The sequence below is a fragment of the Lucilia cuprina genome, chromosome 4 (assembly GCF_022045245.1).
Source record: "Lucilia cuprina isolate Lc7/37 chromosome 4, ASM2204524v1, whole genome shotgun sequence".
In the NCBI taxonomy this organism is placed as follows: Eukaryota; Metazoa; Arthropoda; class Insecta; order Diptera; family Calliphoridae; genus Lucilia; species Lucilia cuprina.
In genome coordinates, this window is record NC_060952.1 from 52,343,955 (window position 1) to 52,364,037 (window position 20,083).

At 31.2% G+C, this 20,083-nt stretch overlaps 1 protein-coding gene and 1 pseudogene across 1 annotated transcript; one reads left to right on the plus strand and one right to left on the minus strand.

The window, feature by feature from the left end:
- Window positions 1–8,161: 8,161 nt before the first annotated feature.
- Window positions 8,162–9,224, plus strand: LOC111684489 (annotated as a pseudogene).
- Window positions 9,225–10,886: 1,662 nt separating this feature from the next.
- Window positions 10,887–11,780, minus strand: LOC124419572 (trypsin-1-like). The gene has a single exon (XM_046949602.1). It carries the CDS (start codon window positions 11,766–11,768, stop codon window positions 10,962–10,964), a length of 807 nt encoding a protein of 268 aa, XP_046805558.1. The 5' UTR covers window positions 11,769–11,780; the 3' UTR covers window positions 10,887–10,961.
- Window positions 11,781–20,083: the final 8,303 nt, after the last annotated feature.

Sequence of the window (20,083 nt, forward strand, 5' to 3'; positions counted from 1 at the left end):
GACAAGTTTTTTACGCCAAAGATACCTTTTATAAAACTATAAAATTGTTATATGTTCTTAAAGAAAATATTATTTATTAATAAAAGAGTTAAGACACATTTTGGGCAAAAAAACAGCAAAAATCAAAAATTTTTTGAATTTTTAAATTAAAAAACGTATATTTTTGGATCTGTAAATGATATTGATCTGATTTTGTTGTCTAACTAAGAATAAAAAATTGAGTCTATTTGGTCCAAAATTACGCCCGGTATTCAAAAAAAGGCGGACCAAGGTATGGTAAATTTTGTATCACTAAATTTTTAAATGCCTATAACTCGGATATTGTAAGAGATAAGTAGTATGTCCAAGCATGTTTTTCAAGATCTCGTCGAGCGCTTTCAGAAAATATAAAATAAAGAAAATATAAAATCTTTGTATTTGGGTGAAAAACAAAAAAATGACACGAGTTTAAAAATTTTACATGTCGTAGGTACCCTACTTTGAGCCGTCACAGCTCCGTCCCTGGGTCATCTGCGGGGTTCATCTTCAAAACTTAAACTCCCCGATCCGGATCAGCTTTTTAGAAATGTCAGATTTATTTCCACAAAAATTTCCATTCTGCCCCACTGTGCAGCCCTCTGATTCTCCGGCACTACTACCAACGTCAGATCTGATGAAACTGGTTTCAATAGGTTGTGATGCCAACTCCTTGGTGTGATACAAACAAAATACTAAGATCACCGCTGAATGGTTCTAAAACTAATAGGGCATTAGTCCGGACCATACTAAAGAACCGTTTTGGTCAAGACACTTTTTAATGTCGAAAAAAGATACAAGAAAATATGGACAAACCGCAGTATACTTTCAAAGATAAAAATTTCTATCCAAAACTCATGTCCAACCGGAATCTATGATATCGGCAGGTGGATATGGAGTAGACAATGAAACACCTTTCCTTCTGAGCATGAAGAAACCGGTGATAGACAAAGTTAGGTACTTAGGTGTAATCCTTGACCGTAAATTAAAATGGAGACAGACGATAGCATCAACAAGACTGAACTGGGCGAAATGTAGGAGAACTATAGGCATGAAGGACTTAGTCCTATTATGACAAATTAGTTTTATAAAAGTGTAATTAGAATAATATAAAAATATCAGGGGTTCTAATATACCACCTCCATTTTGTTATAGTTCATAGATTACGAATATATTTTTAGTTTTCCCCTATAACTTCGTTATCTTACTTTTTGAGAGCAAAAGATGCAAAAAGAGACATTTTTGAAGTTGCGACATTGAAAAATCATAAGTTAGTAATTTTCAACCGATTTTAAAATTCGATATTTTGTTTTATAAATTTATAATCCATAAAAGTAAAGCCAAAATGGACGGTCAAATGTATAAGTTACGGTCGTTTAAGAAAAAACTCATAGTTTTTAGTGCCATTTTTCATCTATTTTTATAACAAATAATAAATTAAATATTTTTAATTTTAAATAAAAACATCTCAAAATAAATATATGTGCTTCAAACTTGTACGAATTGTTTTTTGGGTTGTAAAACTATGTCATGCAAAAAATTAGTCGATAGGGAAAATATCGATTTTTTCAGTTTTTGCTAAGATTTTGAAATTTAGTAATAAAGTTTTTGTCTTTATTCGTATTCAAGTCATACTTTATGCCGATAGCTTTATTATTCAAAGAAATATATGTACCAAAAAGTCCCTTTTTATACGTTCTTACCTTATCAAGGTCCTACATGCTAAATTTCATGTTTCTAGGTTCAATATTATAGAAAATTCAAAAAGATCCTTTTGTAGAACGAAAAAGTACAAAAGGTCCCCTTTATATGTTCTCGCCTAATCCAGGATCTACACACTTAATTTCATGATCCTAGCCAATAACAACGTAAGGTGATGTTCATTCTTTGCTTTGTGTGTATAAACAAGAAATCACAATAACAAAAAAATTTAATTTGCTTTTGTTTGTTTATGTGAATTTTTCATGAAATTTTAAGAGGTGGTTTCGGATTTTTACTCATATCTTCGTTATTTATGGGCCGATTGAGCTAATTTTAAATAGCGATCTATTCGATCGTATTTCCAATAGATTTACTGAAAATTCGGATCTCACAGATATCTGGGGTCTTCTGATCATGACCATGGACATGGCTCAATAGACTCCGCTATCTATTAAAATCCAGAATATACTCTTTATAGGGTCGGAAAATTGTATTATAGAAATTACTAACAAATGAAAATTTCATCAAAAATTTGCATTTTGTGAGCATGCTTATAGAAAACAATAAACAAACAAAAACAAATCACAGTATCAAACGCTAAATTTTTTTGTTATTGTGATTTCTTGATTTTATACACGTTGCGTTGTTATTGGCTCGAAACATGCAATTAAAAGGGTCTTTTTGGTACTTTTTCGAATTTTTTTAATATTGAACTTAGAAACATGAAATTAAGCATGTAGGGCCCTGACATGGTAAGAACCTATAAAAGGGGGCTTTTTGGTACCTTTTCGTTCTACAAAAGGTACTTTTTGAATTTTCTGTAACATAGAACCTAGAAACATGAAATTAAGTATATAGAGCCCGGATTAGGCGAGAACACATAATAGGGGACTTTTTGGTACTTTTTCGTTCTACGAAATGTATTTTTTGAATTTTCTATAATATTGAACCTACAAACATGAAATTTAGCATGTAGGGCCCTGAATAGGTAAGAACATATAAAAAGGGACTTATTAGTACTTTTTCGTTCTACAAAAGGTACTTTTTGAATTTTCTATAACATTGAACTTAGAAACATGAAATGAAGTATTTTTGGTACTTTTTCGTTCTACTAAAGGTGCTTTATGAATTATCTATAATATTAAAACTATAAACATGAAATTTAGCATGCATAGCCTTGTCTAGGTTGGAACCTACAAAAAAATGTTAGTATTTTTTCGTTCTACAAAATGTACTTTTTAAATTTTCTAAATTATTGAACCTAGAAACATGAAATTAAGTTTGTAGAGTCCGGATTAGGCGAAAACATATAAAAGAGGACTTTTTAGTGCTTTTTCGTTCTACAAAAGGTACTCTTTAAAATTTCTATAATGTTGAACCTAGAAACATGAAATAAATTATGTAGAGCCTGGATTTATTTTTGCCGAATATAGAACTCTTACTTGTTTTTATTCGAGTAGTCATCCAATTTTTAAAAATTAGTGGACTTTTTGCCAAACACCTCCAAAACCATAAGATATGGGTAAAATCGGGATTGCGTACATTAATGCACTTATTAGTCAGTAGCTTAGTTTAATCTCAGGCTATTTGAAATTTCTGAGTATATTTAAAAGTGAATGCCGAGGCTTTTTTAACTTAAGTAGAAAAATATGTATGCATTTTTATCAGCTACTACAAAACATGTTTTATACCAGAGCTAGGCTTTTCCTATGCACGAGTGATTTTCGGCCATTACTAAATTATAGGGTATTCAATCGATTAATCGGGTATTCAATTCGTCAATCGGTAGGGTATTCAATTCGTCAATCGGTTAGTCGATCAATTTTTGATGATTAATCGTTCGAATAAATGAGAATTGCCAAATTTCAAATAACGAATAAACCGAATAATTTATATATTTTTTCAAATAACCGATTAAAAAAAACTTATTATTTAACAGTAAAATTACTGTACACTTATATAAAATTCAATATTTTTATAATACATTTTCTTTATGTATTAATTCCATAATTACTTTTCTATAATGAAGAATATTTATTGGATGATTTTTATAACAATACTTCCAAAACATTGTAATAAGTTGTTCTGATTTAAGTAATTATAGAATGGGTTCATGCATAAACATTATGACATCGCCTTTACTTATAAATCTAGTTTTGGGGAACGGTGTTGTGTTTTTAAAGTGTTTCTTAAAAGTTCTTTAGCAATACATACAATACAATACATACACTAGTACATTGGAACGTATAAATTCTGGAACTCGTTGATAAATCTCAAAAACATAAATTAAATTATCTTAACTTAATTTATTAAATAAAAAATTTTTAATATTTGAGAAAAAGCTTAATTAACAAAATTTAATAGAACTGAATTTAAAGAAGTGGAAAATTATATTTTTTGTATTATGGGAAGAAAAATATTGTAGAAAATAAATAATATTATCAAAAAACGATCCACTTTCCTTTTATTCGATTAACCGAATAATTTTAAATTATCCGATTATTAACCGGTCAGCATAAACCCTCAAATAATTATTTGTCGAATAAACTGAAAAAAAAATTAAAAAAAAATTGTACTTTGGATTGTAAGAAAACTCTCCCAGAGGCAAGGTTCACATAATATGGGTACCAGCCCACTCGGGAGTAGTCTGAAATGAAAGAGCGAATGTAATAGCTTTAAAGGGAAGGGAGCTCAAGGCAGTTAAACTGACAAACGCAAAACCATTCGACGCAACAAAAACTGAACTAAAATATGGGTGAGAGAATCCATAATACCTCTTGGAATAATGAAACAGTGGGTAGAACCACGAAAATCCTATGGGGTGTCCCTGATGAGAGCAAGACAAAAAATCTCCTCAAAATGAGCAAGTCTGAAGTTAGTATAATAGTACGTGTTCTGAGGGGATACACAGGATTACGGGCATATTTATGCAAAATCGGACGTGAGAATTCAGAAGTATGTAGAGCATGTGGAGGGGACAGTGAAACTCTGGAGCAATTTCTTTGCCACTGCCTGGCATTCGTCGAAGATAGATCCAAGTATCTTGGAAGTGATGTTATTCCGGAAATAACATTCCGGACTAACACTGATTGGAATAATTCATTCAGTTATTTTTTTCATGATAAAGAGCGCACAACAGGCCCGATTGTGGCCTAGGTGCATTTTTTCGGATTTGATGTAGTACACATCCTCCTATCAACCTAACCTAAGTACTTTGAGATCCAAAAAAGTACTCTTAGAAATATTTTTTGATACTGAAACAAAATATCTTTTTCCATCCCTGGCCTGTGTGTAGTGAATATGAGAGTACAAAATGTTCTCTTTTCTTTTTTTTGCTCTTGAAAAAACTGTTTTTGTCAATCCATTTGTAACATATCGAAATATTGGATATATATATATATTATATATATTATTATATATATATATATATATATATATATATATATATATATATATATATATATATATATATATATATATATATATATATATATTAATATATATTATATATATATATATATATATATATATATATATTATATATATTATATATATATATATATATATATATTATATATATATATATATATATATTATATATATATATATATATATATATATTTATTTATTCTCGAAAGATATTCTTAAGTACTCAATTAGTAGGCTTGTCATTCCAATAAAAATTATTCGATAAAACGAGGAAAAATTTTTTTCTTCGAATGAATAAAAAATTGCTAATTTTCGTCGAATATTCGAATAATACTTTAATATTACTTCCATCCATATTTTATATTATTAAACAAAGAATTACATTAATATATAAAAAAAGATCTGTTATAAGTGAAACAAATTTTTTACTACAATGTTAAAAATATAATGCTTCCTGTTTTTGAAGTGATGCATTTTGCTTTTTTTGAGTGAAACAGATACTTTCTAAAAAACTGTCTACGTATAAGTTAGTTGTTATACAGGTAGTTTAAACTACGTTAAAGTCATTTTGATGACATATTTATATGGGATCTGTCAACAGACATATCGTCTTAGAATCTAATAAGTACCCAATATTTCGATATGTTACAAATGGATTGACAAAAACAGTTTTTTCAAGAGCAAAAAAAAGAAAAGAGAACATTTTGTACTCTCATATTCACTACACACAGGCCAGGGATGGAAAAAGATATTTTGTTTCAGTATCAAAAAATATTTCTGAGAGTACTTTTTTGGTTCTCAAAGTACTTAGGTTAGTTTGATAGGAGGATGTGTACTACATCAAATCCGAAAAAATGCACCTAGGTATATAATAAGTACCCAATATTTCGATATGTTACAAATGGATTGACAAAAACAGTTTTTTCAAGAGCAAAAAAAAGAAAAGAGAACATTTTGTACTCTCATATTCACTACACACAGGCCAGGGATGGAAAAAGATATTTTGTTTCAGTATCAAAAAATATTTCTAAGAGTACTTTTTTGGATCTCAAAGTACTTAGGTTAGGTTGATAGGAGGATGTGTACTACATCAAATCCGAAAAAATGCACCTAGGCCACAATCGGGCCTGTTGTGCGCTCTTTATCATGAAAAAAATAACTGAATGAATTATTCCAATCAGTGTTAGTCCGGAATGTTATTTCCGGAATAACATCACTTCCAAGATACTTGGATCTATCTTCGACGAATGCCAGGCAGTGGCAAAGAAATTGCTCCAGAGTTTCACTGTCCCCTCCACATGCTCTACATACTTCTGAATTCTCACGTCCGATTTTGCATAAATATGCCCGTAATCCTGTGTATCCCCTCAGAACACGTACTATTATACTAACTTCAGACTTGCTCATTTTGAGGAGATTTTTTGTCTTGCTCTCATCAGGGACACCCCATAGGATTTTCGTGGTTCTACCCACTGTTTCATTATTCCAAGAGGTATTATGGGATTCTCTCACCCATATTTTAGTTCAGTTTTTGTTGCGTCGAATGGTTTTGCGTTTGTCAGTTTAACTGCCTTGAGCTCCCTTCCCTTTAAAGCTATTACATTCGCTCTTTCATTTCAGACTACTCCCGAGTGGGCTGGTACCCATATTATGTGAACCTTGCCTCTGGGAGAGTTTTCTTACAATCCAAAGTACAATTTTTTTTTAATTTTTTTTTCAGTTTATTCGACAAATAATTATTTGAGGGTTTATGCTGACCGGTTAATAATCGGATAATTTAAAATTATTCGGTTAATCGAATAAAAGGAAAGTGGATCGTTTTTTGATAATATTATTTATTTTCTACAATATTTTTCTTCCCATAATACAAAAAATATAATTTTCCACTTCTTTAAATTCAGTTCTATTAAATTTTGTTAATTAAGCTTTTTCTCAAATATTAAAAATTTTTTATTTAATAAATTAAGTTAAGATAATTTAATTTATGTTTTTGAGATTTATCAACGAGTTCCAGAATTTATACGTTCCAATGTACTAGTGTATGTATTGTATTGTATGTATTGCTAAAGAACTTTTAAGAAACACTTTAAAAACACAACACCGTTCCCCAAAACTAGATTTATAAGTAAAGGCGATGTCATAATGTTTATGCATGAACCCATTCTATAATTACTTAAATCAGAACAACTTATTACAATGTTTTGGAAGTATTGTTATAAAAATCATCCAATAAATATTCTTCATTATAGAAAAGTAATTATGGAATTAATACATAAAGAAAATGTATTATAAAAATATTGAATTTTATATAAGTGTACAGTAATTTTACTGTTAAATAATAAGTTTTATTTAACTAGAACAAAAATTGAACTTGAGCTGCACTTGGGCTGAACTTTAACTGAACTAAAACTGACCTAAAACTAAACTGCAACTAAACAAGAACTAAAAAAATACTGAATTAGAACTGAACTAGAACTGAATTAGATCTGTACTAGAATTGAACTAGAACTGAAAATGAACTAGACGTTTTCCGACTGTGGTTTATATTTTTGAATTGCAAAAAACCCTTCAAATAAAAAAACCTATTTAATCTATAATAAACCACAGTACAGGGAAGTGATAATAGAAAACATTGAATGACAGTTTCTTAAAATCTTTAGATAAACCTAAACTATTTACGATTACTATGTGTTGTTGGTATTGGAATTATTTATAATTTTCCTATGAAGTCAATAATTTTGGACAAGTTATTTAATTAAAAAAAATCTTGTTAAATAATTATTAAAACAGAAGACATTATTAAATAAATAAAAATTAAACAAACATATTTTTTTTTGATATTTCGCTTTATGTATGTTCATATGTAGATCTATTGCTTCGGAACAATGTTTGTATGTAGAAACATTTCTTATCAATTGTTAATTCTTGATATTTGTTTTCTTGTTTATTTTTTCTTAATAAACTCAACTGTTAGCCTGAGAATAAAAAAAATGATAAAATTACAATCATATTCAGTTGAGAAACTTTCGCAATGGCTAACGTAACACCAATGCTTTGGCTGTTAATTTTCGCACTGGCCAAATTGGCAAATGGTCTAACAACTACATTGGAGCCATCTATGAAGATGGGCCGAGTAGTGGGCGTGGGCGGTACTAGTGCTGCTGTTAATAGTGCACCATTTATAGTGTCATTCCAACAGAGCGGTATACACTATTGTGCTGGTAGTATTTTGAATAAGAATTGGGTACTTACTGCTGCTCATTGTTTGGCCTCGAAAACACAAGTGAAAAGTACCACCATGGTGGCGGGCACTATTTATGTTGCTGGTACTGCGTCTACCACACAAAAACGTTTCATAGATCATTATGTGGTGAACGATTTATATTTAGGCGGTACTTCACCCTACGATATAGGTTTGGTATATACGAAGACACCTTTTACCTGGACAAATGCGGTAACTGCCGTTACTCTACCAGTCAGTGGTAGGTAGTACACTCTCTGGCAATGCTGTTCTCTATGGCTGGGGTAGTACTTCTAAAAATAACAACGCTGTATATCCCAACACTCTGCAAGTGGCCACAGTTCCCATTATACCCTTAAAAACCTGTGAGTCTGCTTTAGGACCTAAAGGCAATGATGTGCATAATACGAATGTCTGTACTGGACCTCTAACTGGTGGCGTTGGTATTTGCACTTCGGATTCAGGTGGTCCATTGGTGCAAAATAATAAAGGTAAACATGTTCTAGTTGGCATAGTCTCTTGGGGAAAATTACCTTGTGGTCAAGTCAATTCACCATCGGTGTTTGTAAAGGTTTCATCGTTTATTTCATGGATTGCCGCTAATCAAGTGATACCAAAATAAAACGCAAATCACCAAGAAATTTGCAGAAATATGTATACTATTAAAATAATCTTTTTTTAATAGTTTAGATTAAATTTTATTTTAAAATAAATTGACGTTATCACAAATTTGGGTTTCGGTACAGTGATGTACAGTGAAAATGGTTCAATTAATTTGTTTTATATGTAATGTTCAGCAAAATAAAACGAAAATCATCAAGATATTTGCAGAAATATACAATTGAAATATATTTTTTTTAAGTTTAAATTTAAATTTATTTTAATATAAATTAACGTTATCATAAATTTCGGTTTCGGTGCAGTGATGTACAGTAAAAATTTTTAAATTATTTTTCTGGTATTGATTCGGAAAGTGTAGTCTATAGTCTAAACAATAGTCCAGTCTATAATATAGCCAATAGTCTAGACAATAGTCCAGTCAATAGTCTAGTATATAGTCTATAGTTCAGTCAATTGTGTAGTCTTTAGTGTAGTTTATAACACTACTTTATAGTTTAGTCTATAGTCTAGTCTAGAGCCTAGTCAAGTCTATAGTCTAGTCTATAGTCTAGTCTATAGTCTAGTCTATAGTCTAGTCTATAGTCTAGTCTATAGTCTAGTCTATAGTCTAGTCTATAGTCTAGTCTATAGTCTAGTCTATAGTCTAGTCTATAGTCTAGTCTATAGTCTAGTTTATAGTCTAGTCTATATAGTATAGTCTATAGTCTACTTTATAGTTTAGTCTATAGTCTACTTTATAGTTTAGTCTATAGTCTAGTCTAGAGCCTAGTCTAGTCTATAGTCTAGTCTTGAGCCTAGACTAGTCTATAGCCTAGTCTAGAGCCTAGACTAGTCTATAGTCTAGTCTAGTCTATAGTCTAGTCTATAGTCTAGTCTATAGTCTAGTCTATACTCTAGTCTATAGTCTAGTCTATAGTCTAGTCTATAGTCTAGTCTATAGTCTAGGCTATAGTCTAGTCTATAGTCTAGGCTATAGTCTAGTCTATAGTCTTGTCTGTAGTCTAGTCTTTAGTGTAGTCTATAGTCTGGTCTATAGTCTAGTCTATAGTCTAGTCTATAGTCTAATCTATAGTCTAGTCTATAGTCTAGTCTATAGTCTAGTCTATAATCTAATCTATAGTCTAGTCTATAGTCCAGTCTATAGTCTAATCTATAGTCTAGTCTATAGTCTAGTCTATAATCTAATCTATAATCTAATCTATAGTCTAGTATATAGTCTAGTCTATAGTCTAGTGTATAGTCTAGTCTATAGTCTAGTCTATAGTCTAGTCTATAGTCTAGTCTATAGTCTAGTCTATAATCTAGTCTATAGTCGAGTCTATAGTCTAGTCTATAATCTAATCTATAATCTATAGTCTAATCTATAGTCTAGTCTATAGTATAATCTATAGTATGGTCTATAATCTAGTCTATAGTCTGGTCTATAGTCTAGTCTATAGTCCAGTATATAGTCTAGTCTATAGTATAGCCTATAGTCTAGTCTATAGTCTAATCTATAGTCTAGTCTATAGTCTAGTCTAAATTCTAGGCTATAGTGTAGTCTTTAGTCTAGTCTATAGTGTAGTCTTTAGTCTAGTCTATAGTCTGGTCTATAGTCCAGTGTGTAGTCTGTGTAGTCTATATCCTAGTCTATAGTCTAGTCTAGTCTGTAGTGTAGTCTAGTATATAGTCTAGTCTATAGTATAGTATATAGTCCAGGCCATAGTCTAAATTATAGTCTGATCTATTGTATAATATAAGTCTATATATTATGTATATTTAAGCCATGAGAGCATGATTTCAGTTGAAGGGGCATATTAAGTTTATATTTATATTATCGTTCTTTTTGCACTGTTTCTACAAGTAGTTACTATGGAACACATTAAAAAAATGACAACTATCTCATTTATATTTTTTTATTAATAACCACGCATTAATTGCGAAATATGTATTAATTTCCTTACACAATATTTTATTAGGATGTTACAACCTGATTGGCAGATATCCACGAAATGAACGATGAAACTTTTACATATACCGATGGAGAATTAGCCTGGCCGCAAGGTAATTTTCCCCATGAAACTATACCAATCAACAAATTCTCACCATTAACACTCTGCACTAAAGGACCACCAGAATCTGAAGTACAAATGCCAACACCACCGGTAAGTGGTCCTGTACATAGATTTGTATCGTGAACATTCGATCCCTGACTGCCCAAAGCAGACTCACATGAACTTTGTGATATAATCGGAACTGTTGCTACTTGTAGGGTTGTGGGATAATCGGCAGTATTAGTTGTGGAAATACTACCCCAACCGTAGAGTAAAGCATCACCTGTTGGTGTGCTACCACTAGCTGGTAGACTAATTGGGGCAACAGCATTTGACCAGCTAAAGGCATTGGATGTATAGACCAAACCGATATCATAGGGAGAGGTGCCACCCAAATATAAATCATTTACCACATAGCTATCAATGGAACGGGTTTGTGTTGTAGCTGCCGTACCAGCCACATTAACACTTCCCGCTACTAGAGTAGTGCTCAAGACCAGCGCTTTCGAACTTAGACAGTGGGCAGCTGTAACTATCCAATTTGCATTAAGAATACTGCCCGCACAATAGTGTACACCATCCTGTTGGAAGGACACTATAAACGGTGCACTATTTACAGCAGCATTAGTACCTCCTACCACACGTAATTCCTTTGTGGAGCAATACGTAATATGCGGTAATATTGAAATAATCAAAGCTAACGATATTGAAATCAATCCTCCCGACATGATGAACACATTAAAACTATTAAAATTTAAAATTCAACGTAAATACTTGTATTAGTTTAAATTTAAATGAGACACAAAATAAATTGAATTAAATTAAATTAATTGATAAGACTGACTATATCTATAAAGAAGAAAGTAATAAAAATGTACATACGTATTTATCTGGAAAAATAATAATAACAATAACATACTATATATTATATTTCAATTAAATTTAACAACTTACATTTTTAATACCCTCTTCTCAATTTCTGATAAGATTGTCCTCCGCTAATGACGAATTAAAAAATAAATCTGAAAAAGCTTGAAAAGCTCACACACAACCGAGTATTCACTATAAGATACTTTTTAGTGTCTCTTGTGTATATTTTACCATTTAATTTAAATTATCCGTTAATGGTTGGATTTAGAAATCCTTTCTTTAGTCAAGGGACTAACATGCAAAAATCAGCATACTCTCATCTAGCTCCCATAAAGGATCCAATTCCAAAAATGGGAGGATGTTTACTACATCAAATCTGAAGAAATACAAAAATCTTATATAGTGATATCGACGTTTATAATATCAGTTTCCTTGAGGTAATTTCTAGAAATTTTCCAATAAATTTTCAGTAATATTCGGAATAATATCAATTCCAAGATATTTGCATATAATTACGACGAAAGCCTGACAGTGATATAGAAATTGCTCCAGAGTTTTACTGTCCTCCTCTCTCTTTGCTCTTCATTCTCCACTCAAAATACATGTGTACCATTATATTAACCTTAAACTTGATCCTTTTGTGGGTCTTCTCATCCTGGGATCTATGATTTAAACTTCTTGCTGTGGGTAAATATGTTAACCCGTATTGACGTGGTATATATTCTAATCAATCTACGCATTCCGCCATTGTTTGGTGTACTGCCCGGTAGCTGGCGTTGTTGTGGAATCTGTAAGAGCTTCCACATAAATTTTCATATTTCCGGAAAATGGATTTATTGTTAATAATTCTCTATGGAATATAGAGGTATAATCTGTAAGTGCTTCTACAGAAATTTTCATTCTTCTAGAAAATGGATTTATTGTTAATTATTCTCTATGGAATATAGAGGTATAACAACAAAAATTTTGCAATATAGATCGAATATCCATAGATATCGTATTGTCCATTAAATCCTTAATCGGTCCATAATTGACAATAACTTCCATATAATGCCTACTTCCAAAAAACTATGCTAGAAGTGGCTTAGATCCACCGTCATAATTTCTGCGGAACGCCACAAAAAGCAGGGATATTGGATCTTCTACAGGTTGGTGATCCTGATCTCATAACTCAAGATTAAAAGTTCATCAGGGTCTCCCTACCTGTTGGTAGCTCCAGAAGGATTGAGGCGTTCCTAAACCAGGAGTCTTCAACGGTCTCGTTCGTACAAGGACTTTACCAGTGGCTCAAAATCCATGGTATAAACGCTGGCTTTTACATAGAACATTCTGGAACAAAAGTTTCTTTCAAGCTTCCAGAACAATGTAGAAATTTCAGCCATAATACGGACTGCAAACTGGCTCAGGTATTACCGATAGCCAGGCAGCCCTTAGGGCTCTAAGTGGTGTTTACACAAGATCAAAAAATAATCCTAGAATGCCAGGCATCCCTTAATGAGATGGTGAAACATTTCAATAAATCAACAAATTCCTAGTAATACCATCGCGGACTCTCTTGTCAAGGTGGGTTCCTCACTTTCAAGAGCGCACAAAGCAATTCGTCAACATACAGCTTTCAATCTGCAAACGCTCTTTTCATGAAAAACTATATGAGCTTGCGCAATGCAGATGATCGACTGAGGACATCTGCAGACAGGCGAGGATCATGTGGCCATCTTTCAACCCATAAAGATCCTATGCTCTTCTTAATATTCCGACAGTTAATCGAGAGTTAAAAGACCTTAATGCTGCATGTAGGAAGACTATACTTACCCAGTAATAATCGTCAACAAACTGGTTTGGTTTAGGAATCCACAGTAACTAAGTCGAAGTGTTCTATTACGCGGACCGTATTATATTGTTCCATGTATCACAAAGGTATCAATTTACTGGACTCGTGAGTATCCCCAGTAAAGATGTTGGCAAGATAAACAGATATACTCGAATATATTTCGTATACATGCAAATCATTCTATTAAAAAAATTTACTATCGGACCATAATTTATCATAGCTCCCAAATATAACCCCATTCTGAAAATCAATTAATCGTAAATAACTGATTACTTTAATATGATATTGGAATACAATTTTAAACGAATACATATGTATGTATGTCTGAAAATTTAATATTTGACAAAAACGAATACAAAACTTCGACATATTTTTATAATAAAATGTATTAAATCCTGATTTTAAACCTATGAATATGAAGTATTCAAAAATCCGACTCTAAGGGCGCACAGTGGGGCAGAATGGAAATTTTTTGGAAATAAATCTGGCGTTTCTAAACGGCGTGAGCGTAGCCAAGGAGTATTCGAGTTTAAGTTTTGAAGATGAACCCCGCAGATGCTCCAGGGACGGAGCTGTGGCGGCTCAAAGTAGGGTACCTACGACATGTAAAATTTTTAAACTTGTGCCATTTTTTTGTTTTTTCACCCAAATACAAAGATTTTTATATTTTCTGAAAGCGCTCGACGAGATCTTGAAAAAACATGCTTGGACATACTACTTATCTCTTATAATATCCGAGTTATAGGCATTTAAAAATTTAGTGACACAAAATTTACCATACCTTGGTCCGCCTTTTTTTGAATACCGGGCGTAATTTTGGACCAAATGGACTCAACAAAATTTTCAATAATATACAAAAAATTTCAGATCAATATCATTTACAGATCCAAAAATATACGTTTTTTAATTTAAAAATTCAAAAAATTTTAGATTTTTGCCGTTTTTTTTGCCCAAAATGTGTCTTAACTCTTTTATTAATAAAATAAAATTTTCTTTAAGAACATATAACAATTTTATAGTTTTCTAAAAGGTATCTTTACGCAGAACGCTTTGGCTTAAAAAACTTGTCCTATTTTTTGAAAATGTTGCCACTGCATCCTTTCGAATATGACCTATTTTTTATCAAAACTTCAACTTTGGGCGACATGTTCTAAAATCCCAAAGCTGGGATCAGAAAACTGAAAGCAGTTTTGGAAACCTCAATATGTTTTCTATTTACTCCAAAATTATTTTCCCAGCCCTGAAAGAAATGTGGACCCTATGGGCAAAAATGTAAAAAATCCCATTTTTGGGATTTTCATTCCTATTTTTGGGAATTGCGGGATGCCCTTTGACCTTTTCAATTTTTTTTGCATTTTCTTATTTGAAATGACAAATTTAACAAGCGTTGAAGATGTCATTGAGTTTTGTTCATAAATAAAGATATGATTTATATAAAAATTTTAATAGGGTCGCAGATAGCTACAACAATTTAGTCCATATTTATCCCTTAATATCTTTTTTTAGTTAGATATGAAAATTCTTGACCCTTTACAAAAAATTCAAGCCAATATCTCAATTACATTCAAAAATATGTTCATTTAAACCTGTGTCCTTTAATTTCATCTTTTTCATATTTTAGTATTAAGTATGACAGAACATACATTTGGTGTTGAATAAAATATTTGGACAATTTTTAAAAATTATTTAGTTAATTATTTTATTAAAGACTATAACATTGTATATACAATAAAAAATATAATTTTATTATGAGCCACGCACAACAACACCTAAATCATCCCACACAAACCACCTTTCCCGCCCACCGAAATATGAAAGATTCCTCGCTTCCTGGGCTTCTTCTGTTAACTCTCCAAGTGGAAGAATATTCGATTCAATTATTATTTGACCATGACACAATACCTTGTGTACTGTTGGTGTTAGTTCCCTCCATGGATACAGAGATACAAGTAATTTAGAAATTTCAGATGTATATTCTCCAAATCGATTTCCATTAATTTTATGTTTACTATTCAGTGCCATTAAAATAGTGTTAACTCTTCGAAGCAACTCCTTGTCGATTCCAGTTATTTTTGAAGTAATTTCAAAATCACGAAAAAACCTTCTCGCCGTATTACCGCAACTTGGAAGTGGTTTGTCGATGTTTAATCCCATCTGAACTTTAAATTCTTCTTGGATTCTGCTTTTTTCCGCAGCTCTCAGTTCTTTCAATTCTTCATTATTTTTTGTTGATTTAGTAAGATTCTCTGGCACACTTCTATATTTGAGGTCGTATGCTATGTGTAAAAAGTAATCCAAAAATCGTATTCTGGCATGAAGTGGTGAAATTCCGAAAGACAGGACTTCTTCATTAATACTTCTGCTTTGTCTATATTTGAGAATTGCGACTTTTTCTCATTACATATTGAGCATCTCCAGAAGGAAGAAGTTTCTGTTATGGTATTGCTGACCTTTCCATCAATCATTGTTAAGCTTAGCTGATATGATACGTTAATAGAGAATTCCTTTATTTTTATGCAAATGGGCTCCAGTGCATTTATTTCATCTTTTAAATATTCCACTAAATCTTTTGTTGTTTTCTTTGACTCCTTTATATATTCTAATCCAATGGGTCTATAAAAATTTTTTGAACCCGGAGTTGTATTGATCCACATATCTTCAAATGAATTTCCGATGCTTGACGATGATGGATTAAGGGAATATGAACGAATTCGTAATGGCACTAATGATGACATAAATACACTTTTGTAGTCTGCTAATGTCCGACTTCCACAAGCTTGTTTGTATTCTGGAAGTGTGCTGATAAACCGTCAAATCCCCACTAAACGTTAGTGCTTTTTTACCCATTTTCAGTTAGAAAATTACGCTTTTTTACCCCTTTTTAATTTTTTTGCGCGCGTTTTGCTTGACCAATGTTGGCAACACTGAATACAAGCTTCCACATCATTAACAGCAATAGGTGATGGTAGGATAGTTTGTTATTTTTCCTGGATCGCCTTGTATGATGGTAATATATTGTGTCCTTTTTCATGCAGAGCTTTCCTTAATATTTGGTACTTATTGCTTCTTCTTCAGTAAAATTTGATTGTGATGTTGGAGTTGGTATACTTTCCACAATTCGCATAAGTCGTTTTGGTGATGCATTAGAAAGAATAGTTGCAATATGTACGGCATCCATAGGTTGGTATTCCTTTTTCAGCATTTCGTTAAATGTATCAGCAATTTCCTCATTTGAGATTGAAAAAAGTTTTTGTGTGACCCTCTTTTTTTAACCTTGAACATAAGTCTTCATATGACTTTCAAGGCGCTCCTGCTGATGTGTTGTAAGTTGAGATTTCCGTAGTAGTTTCCATCCAACTACAAAATTTTAATCGAAATTGTTTTTGTTTTCCATCCACAGACTTACTTTTTACATCAAAAGGTTTTCAATTTTTGATATGCCTGTTTTGTCTACTTTTCTCCTATATGTAGTTTTTATATAATTTGAAACGTCTTCAATTCTTTCTGGCCCTTTTGAAGATACACTCCATAAAACGGAACACAACTCCTCGTACTTTAATGTAATCTTCATTGTAGATTTATTAAATATGGTACTTAAAATCTGAGAAGTTTACTTATATACCAATTCTTGTCATTTCCGATACAGTTATTCCAAAGTAAGAAATTACGAATTGTCTACCTATTAACATTTAGGACAATATTACTGTAACCTATAATTCAGTCATTGATATTTCTTATTAGTGAATGAATAGAAATTATCATTACCTGAATATTTTTACCTACATGATCATAAACTAAACAGAACGAAATGATATGTCGAAAAAATTTAGGTAAAAAATAGTTTTAAATTTCTGAAATTTTAAGCATAATAGGACTTTTTAATTATTTCAATTCAATCACAAGAAAAATTGAGTCCATTTGATCCAAAATTACGCCCGGTATTCAAAAAAAGGCGGACCAAGATATTGTAAATTTTGTTTCACTAAATTTTTAAATGCCTATAACTCGGATATTATATTTGGATGAAAAACAAAAAATGGCACGAGTTTTAAAATTTTACATTTCGTACTCGAATACTCCTTGGCTACGCTCACGCCAAATTTTATCCCGATCGGATTAGCCGTTTATGTTGATTTATGTTGATTTGTTTGCTTATCCTTATAATTGAAAATATAATAAATATTTTAATGTAGCAATTGAATACTTCAAATAGTAGCACTAAATATTTTCTTCAAGTAGCAATAAATGTTATTATATTTTTCAACAATTGAAAATTTGGTAGCATTGCTACTTTATTTTGGTAGCAGTTCTAGGTAGCAATGCTAATTAAATTTTTGGTAGCTATGCTACCTAAATTTTGGTAGCATAAAAATAATTTTTTTATTAAAATACGAAAAAAAATACGTCATTCAGAAAAAAGGCACAAGCTGCGGGATTAAATCTAGGACTTCGATTTGTGGGCCTTCTAAAGACATATTAACGTATTATAAAGTTGCGATATTAATTTCTCATTATGTTCACTACTAAAAGGATTCATGTATATTTATCAAGGATTATGTATCAAATTTTGTATGAAAATTTTCTTCACTTAAAGAAAATTTTATTTTATTAATAAAAGAGTTAAGACACATTTTGGCCAAAAAAACGGCAAAAATCTAAAATTTTTTGAATTTTTAAATTAAAAAACGTATATTTTTGGATCTGTAAATGACATTGATCTGAAATTTTTTTATATTATTGGAAATTTGGTCCAAAATTACGCCTGGTATTCAAAAAAGGCGGACCAAGGTTTGGTAAATTTTGTATCACTAAATTTTTAAATACCTATAACTCGGATATAATAAGAGATAAGTACAATGCGCTTTCAGAAAATATAAAAACCTTTGTATTTGGGTGAAAAACAAAAAAATGGCACGAGTTTAAAAATTTTACATGTCGTAGGTACTCTACTTTGAGCCGCCACAGCTCCGTCCCTGGAGCATCTGCGGGGTTCATCTTCAAAACTTAAACTCGAATACTCCTTGGCTACGCTCACGCCAAGGAGCTGATCCCGATCGGATCAGCCGTTTAGAAATGCCAGATTTATTTCCAAAAAATGTCCATTATGCCCCACTGTGCCACGCCTAACACGATGTATACTTAGCATTGACACATCTGGTTCTACAACTGAAGTAAGAGGGGCACCAATCAAAAAATGTGCTGGAGTTAATACACCTAAATTATCAGGGTTTTCTGAACACTTTTATTGACAATACGGGTGACTTCTTTTCTGCCACCTAGGGGCCAATACTGCAATCAGATAGTTACCAATAACGATTGTGGGCCAGCATGTAAATTGTTTTTATGAAAATATGTTACGATTGAGGCTGTTAGTGGATGATGCCTTGGAATAATTATTGGGTGTTGAGCATTAAAGTCAAGTGCTGATTTTAAGTCTGCTACCTACTCTTAACAAACCAAAATTGTCCATAAAAGGTGTCAACCTCATCAACATCACTCCCATGCTGAACTCGCAGCTCACACACTCATTTGGTTGTTTTCCCTTTAAAGCGATTGCGTAATACACTTATTGCGAATCTTATTCTTATCGGCATCGTAAACTTCATACCAGAGATCGTATATATATATATATATATATATATATATAATATATATATTATATATATATATAATATATATAATATATATATAATATATATATATTAATATATATATATATATATAATATATATAATAATAATATATATATATATATATATATATATAATATATATATATATATAATATATATATAATATATTTTATATATATATAATATATATATATATATAATATATATATATATATATATATAATATATATATATATATAATATATATATATATATATATATATATATATATATATATATATATACGATCTCTGGTATGAAGTTTACGATGCCGATAAGAATAAGATTCGCAATAAGTGTATTACGCAATCGCTTTAAAGGGAAAACAACCAAATGAGTGTGTGAGCTGCGAGTTCAGCATGGGCGTGATGTTGATGAGGTTGACACCTTTTATGGACAATTTTGGTTTGTTAAGAGTAGGTAGCAGACTTAAAAATTCAGCACTTGACTTGTTAGTTAGACAACAAAATTTCCAATAATATAAAAAAATTTCAGATTAATGTCATTTACAGATCCAAAAATATACGTTTTTTAATTTAAAAATTCAAAAAATTTTAGATTTTTGCCGTTTTTTTGCCCAAAATGTGTCTTAACTCTTTTATTAATAAAATAAAATTTTCTTTAAGAACATATAACAATTTTATAGTTTTCTAAAAGGTATCTTTACGCAG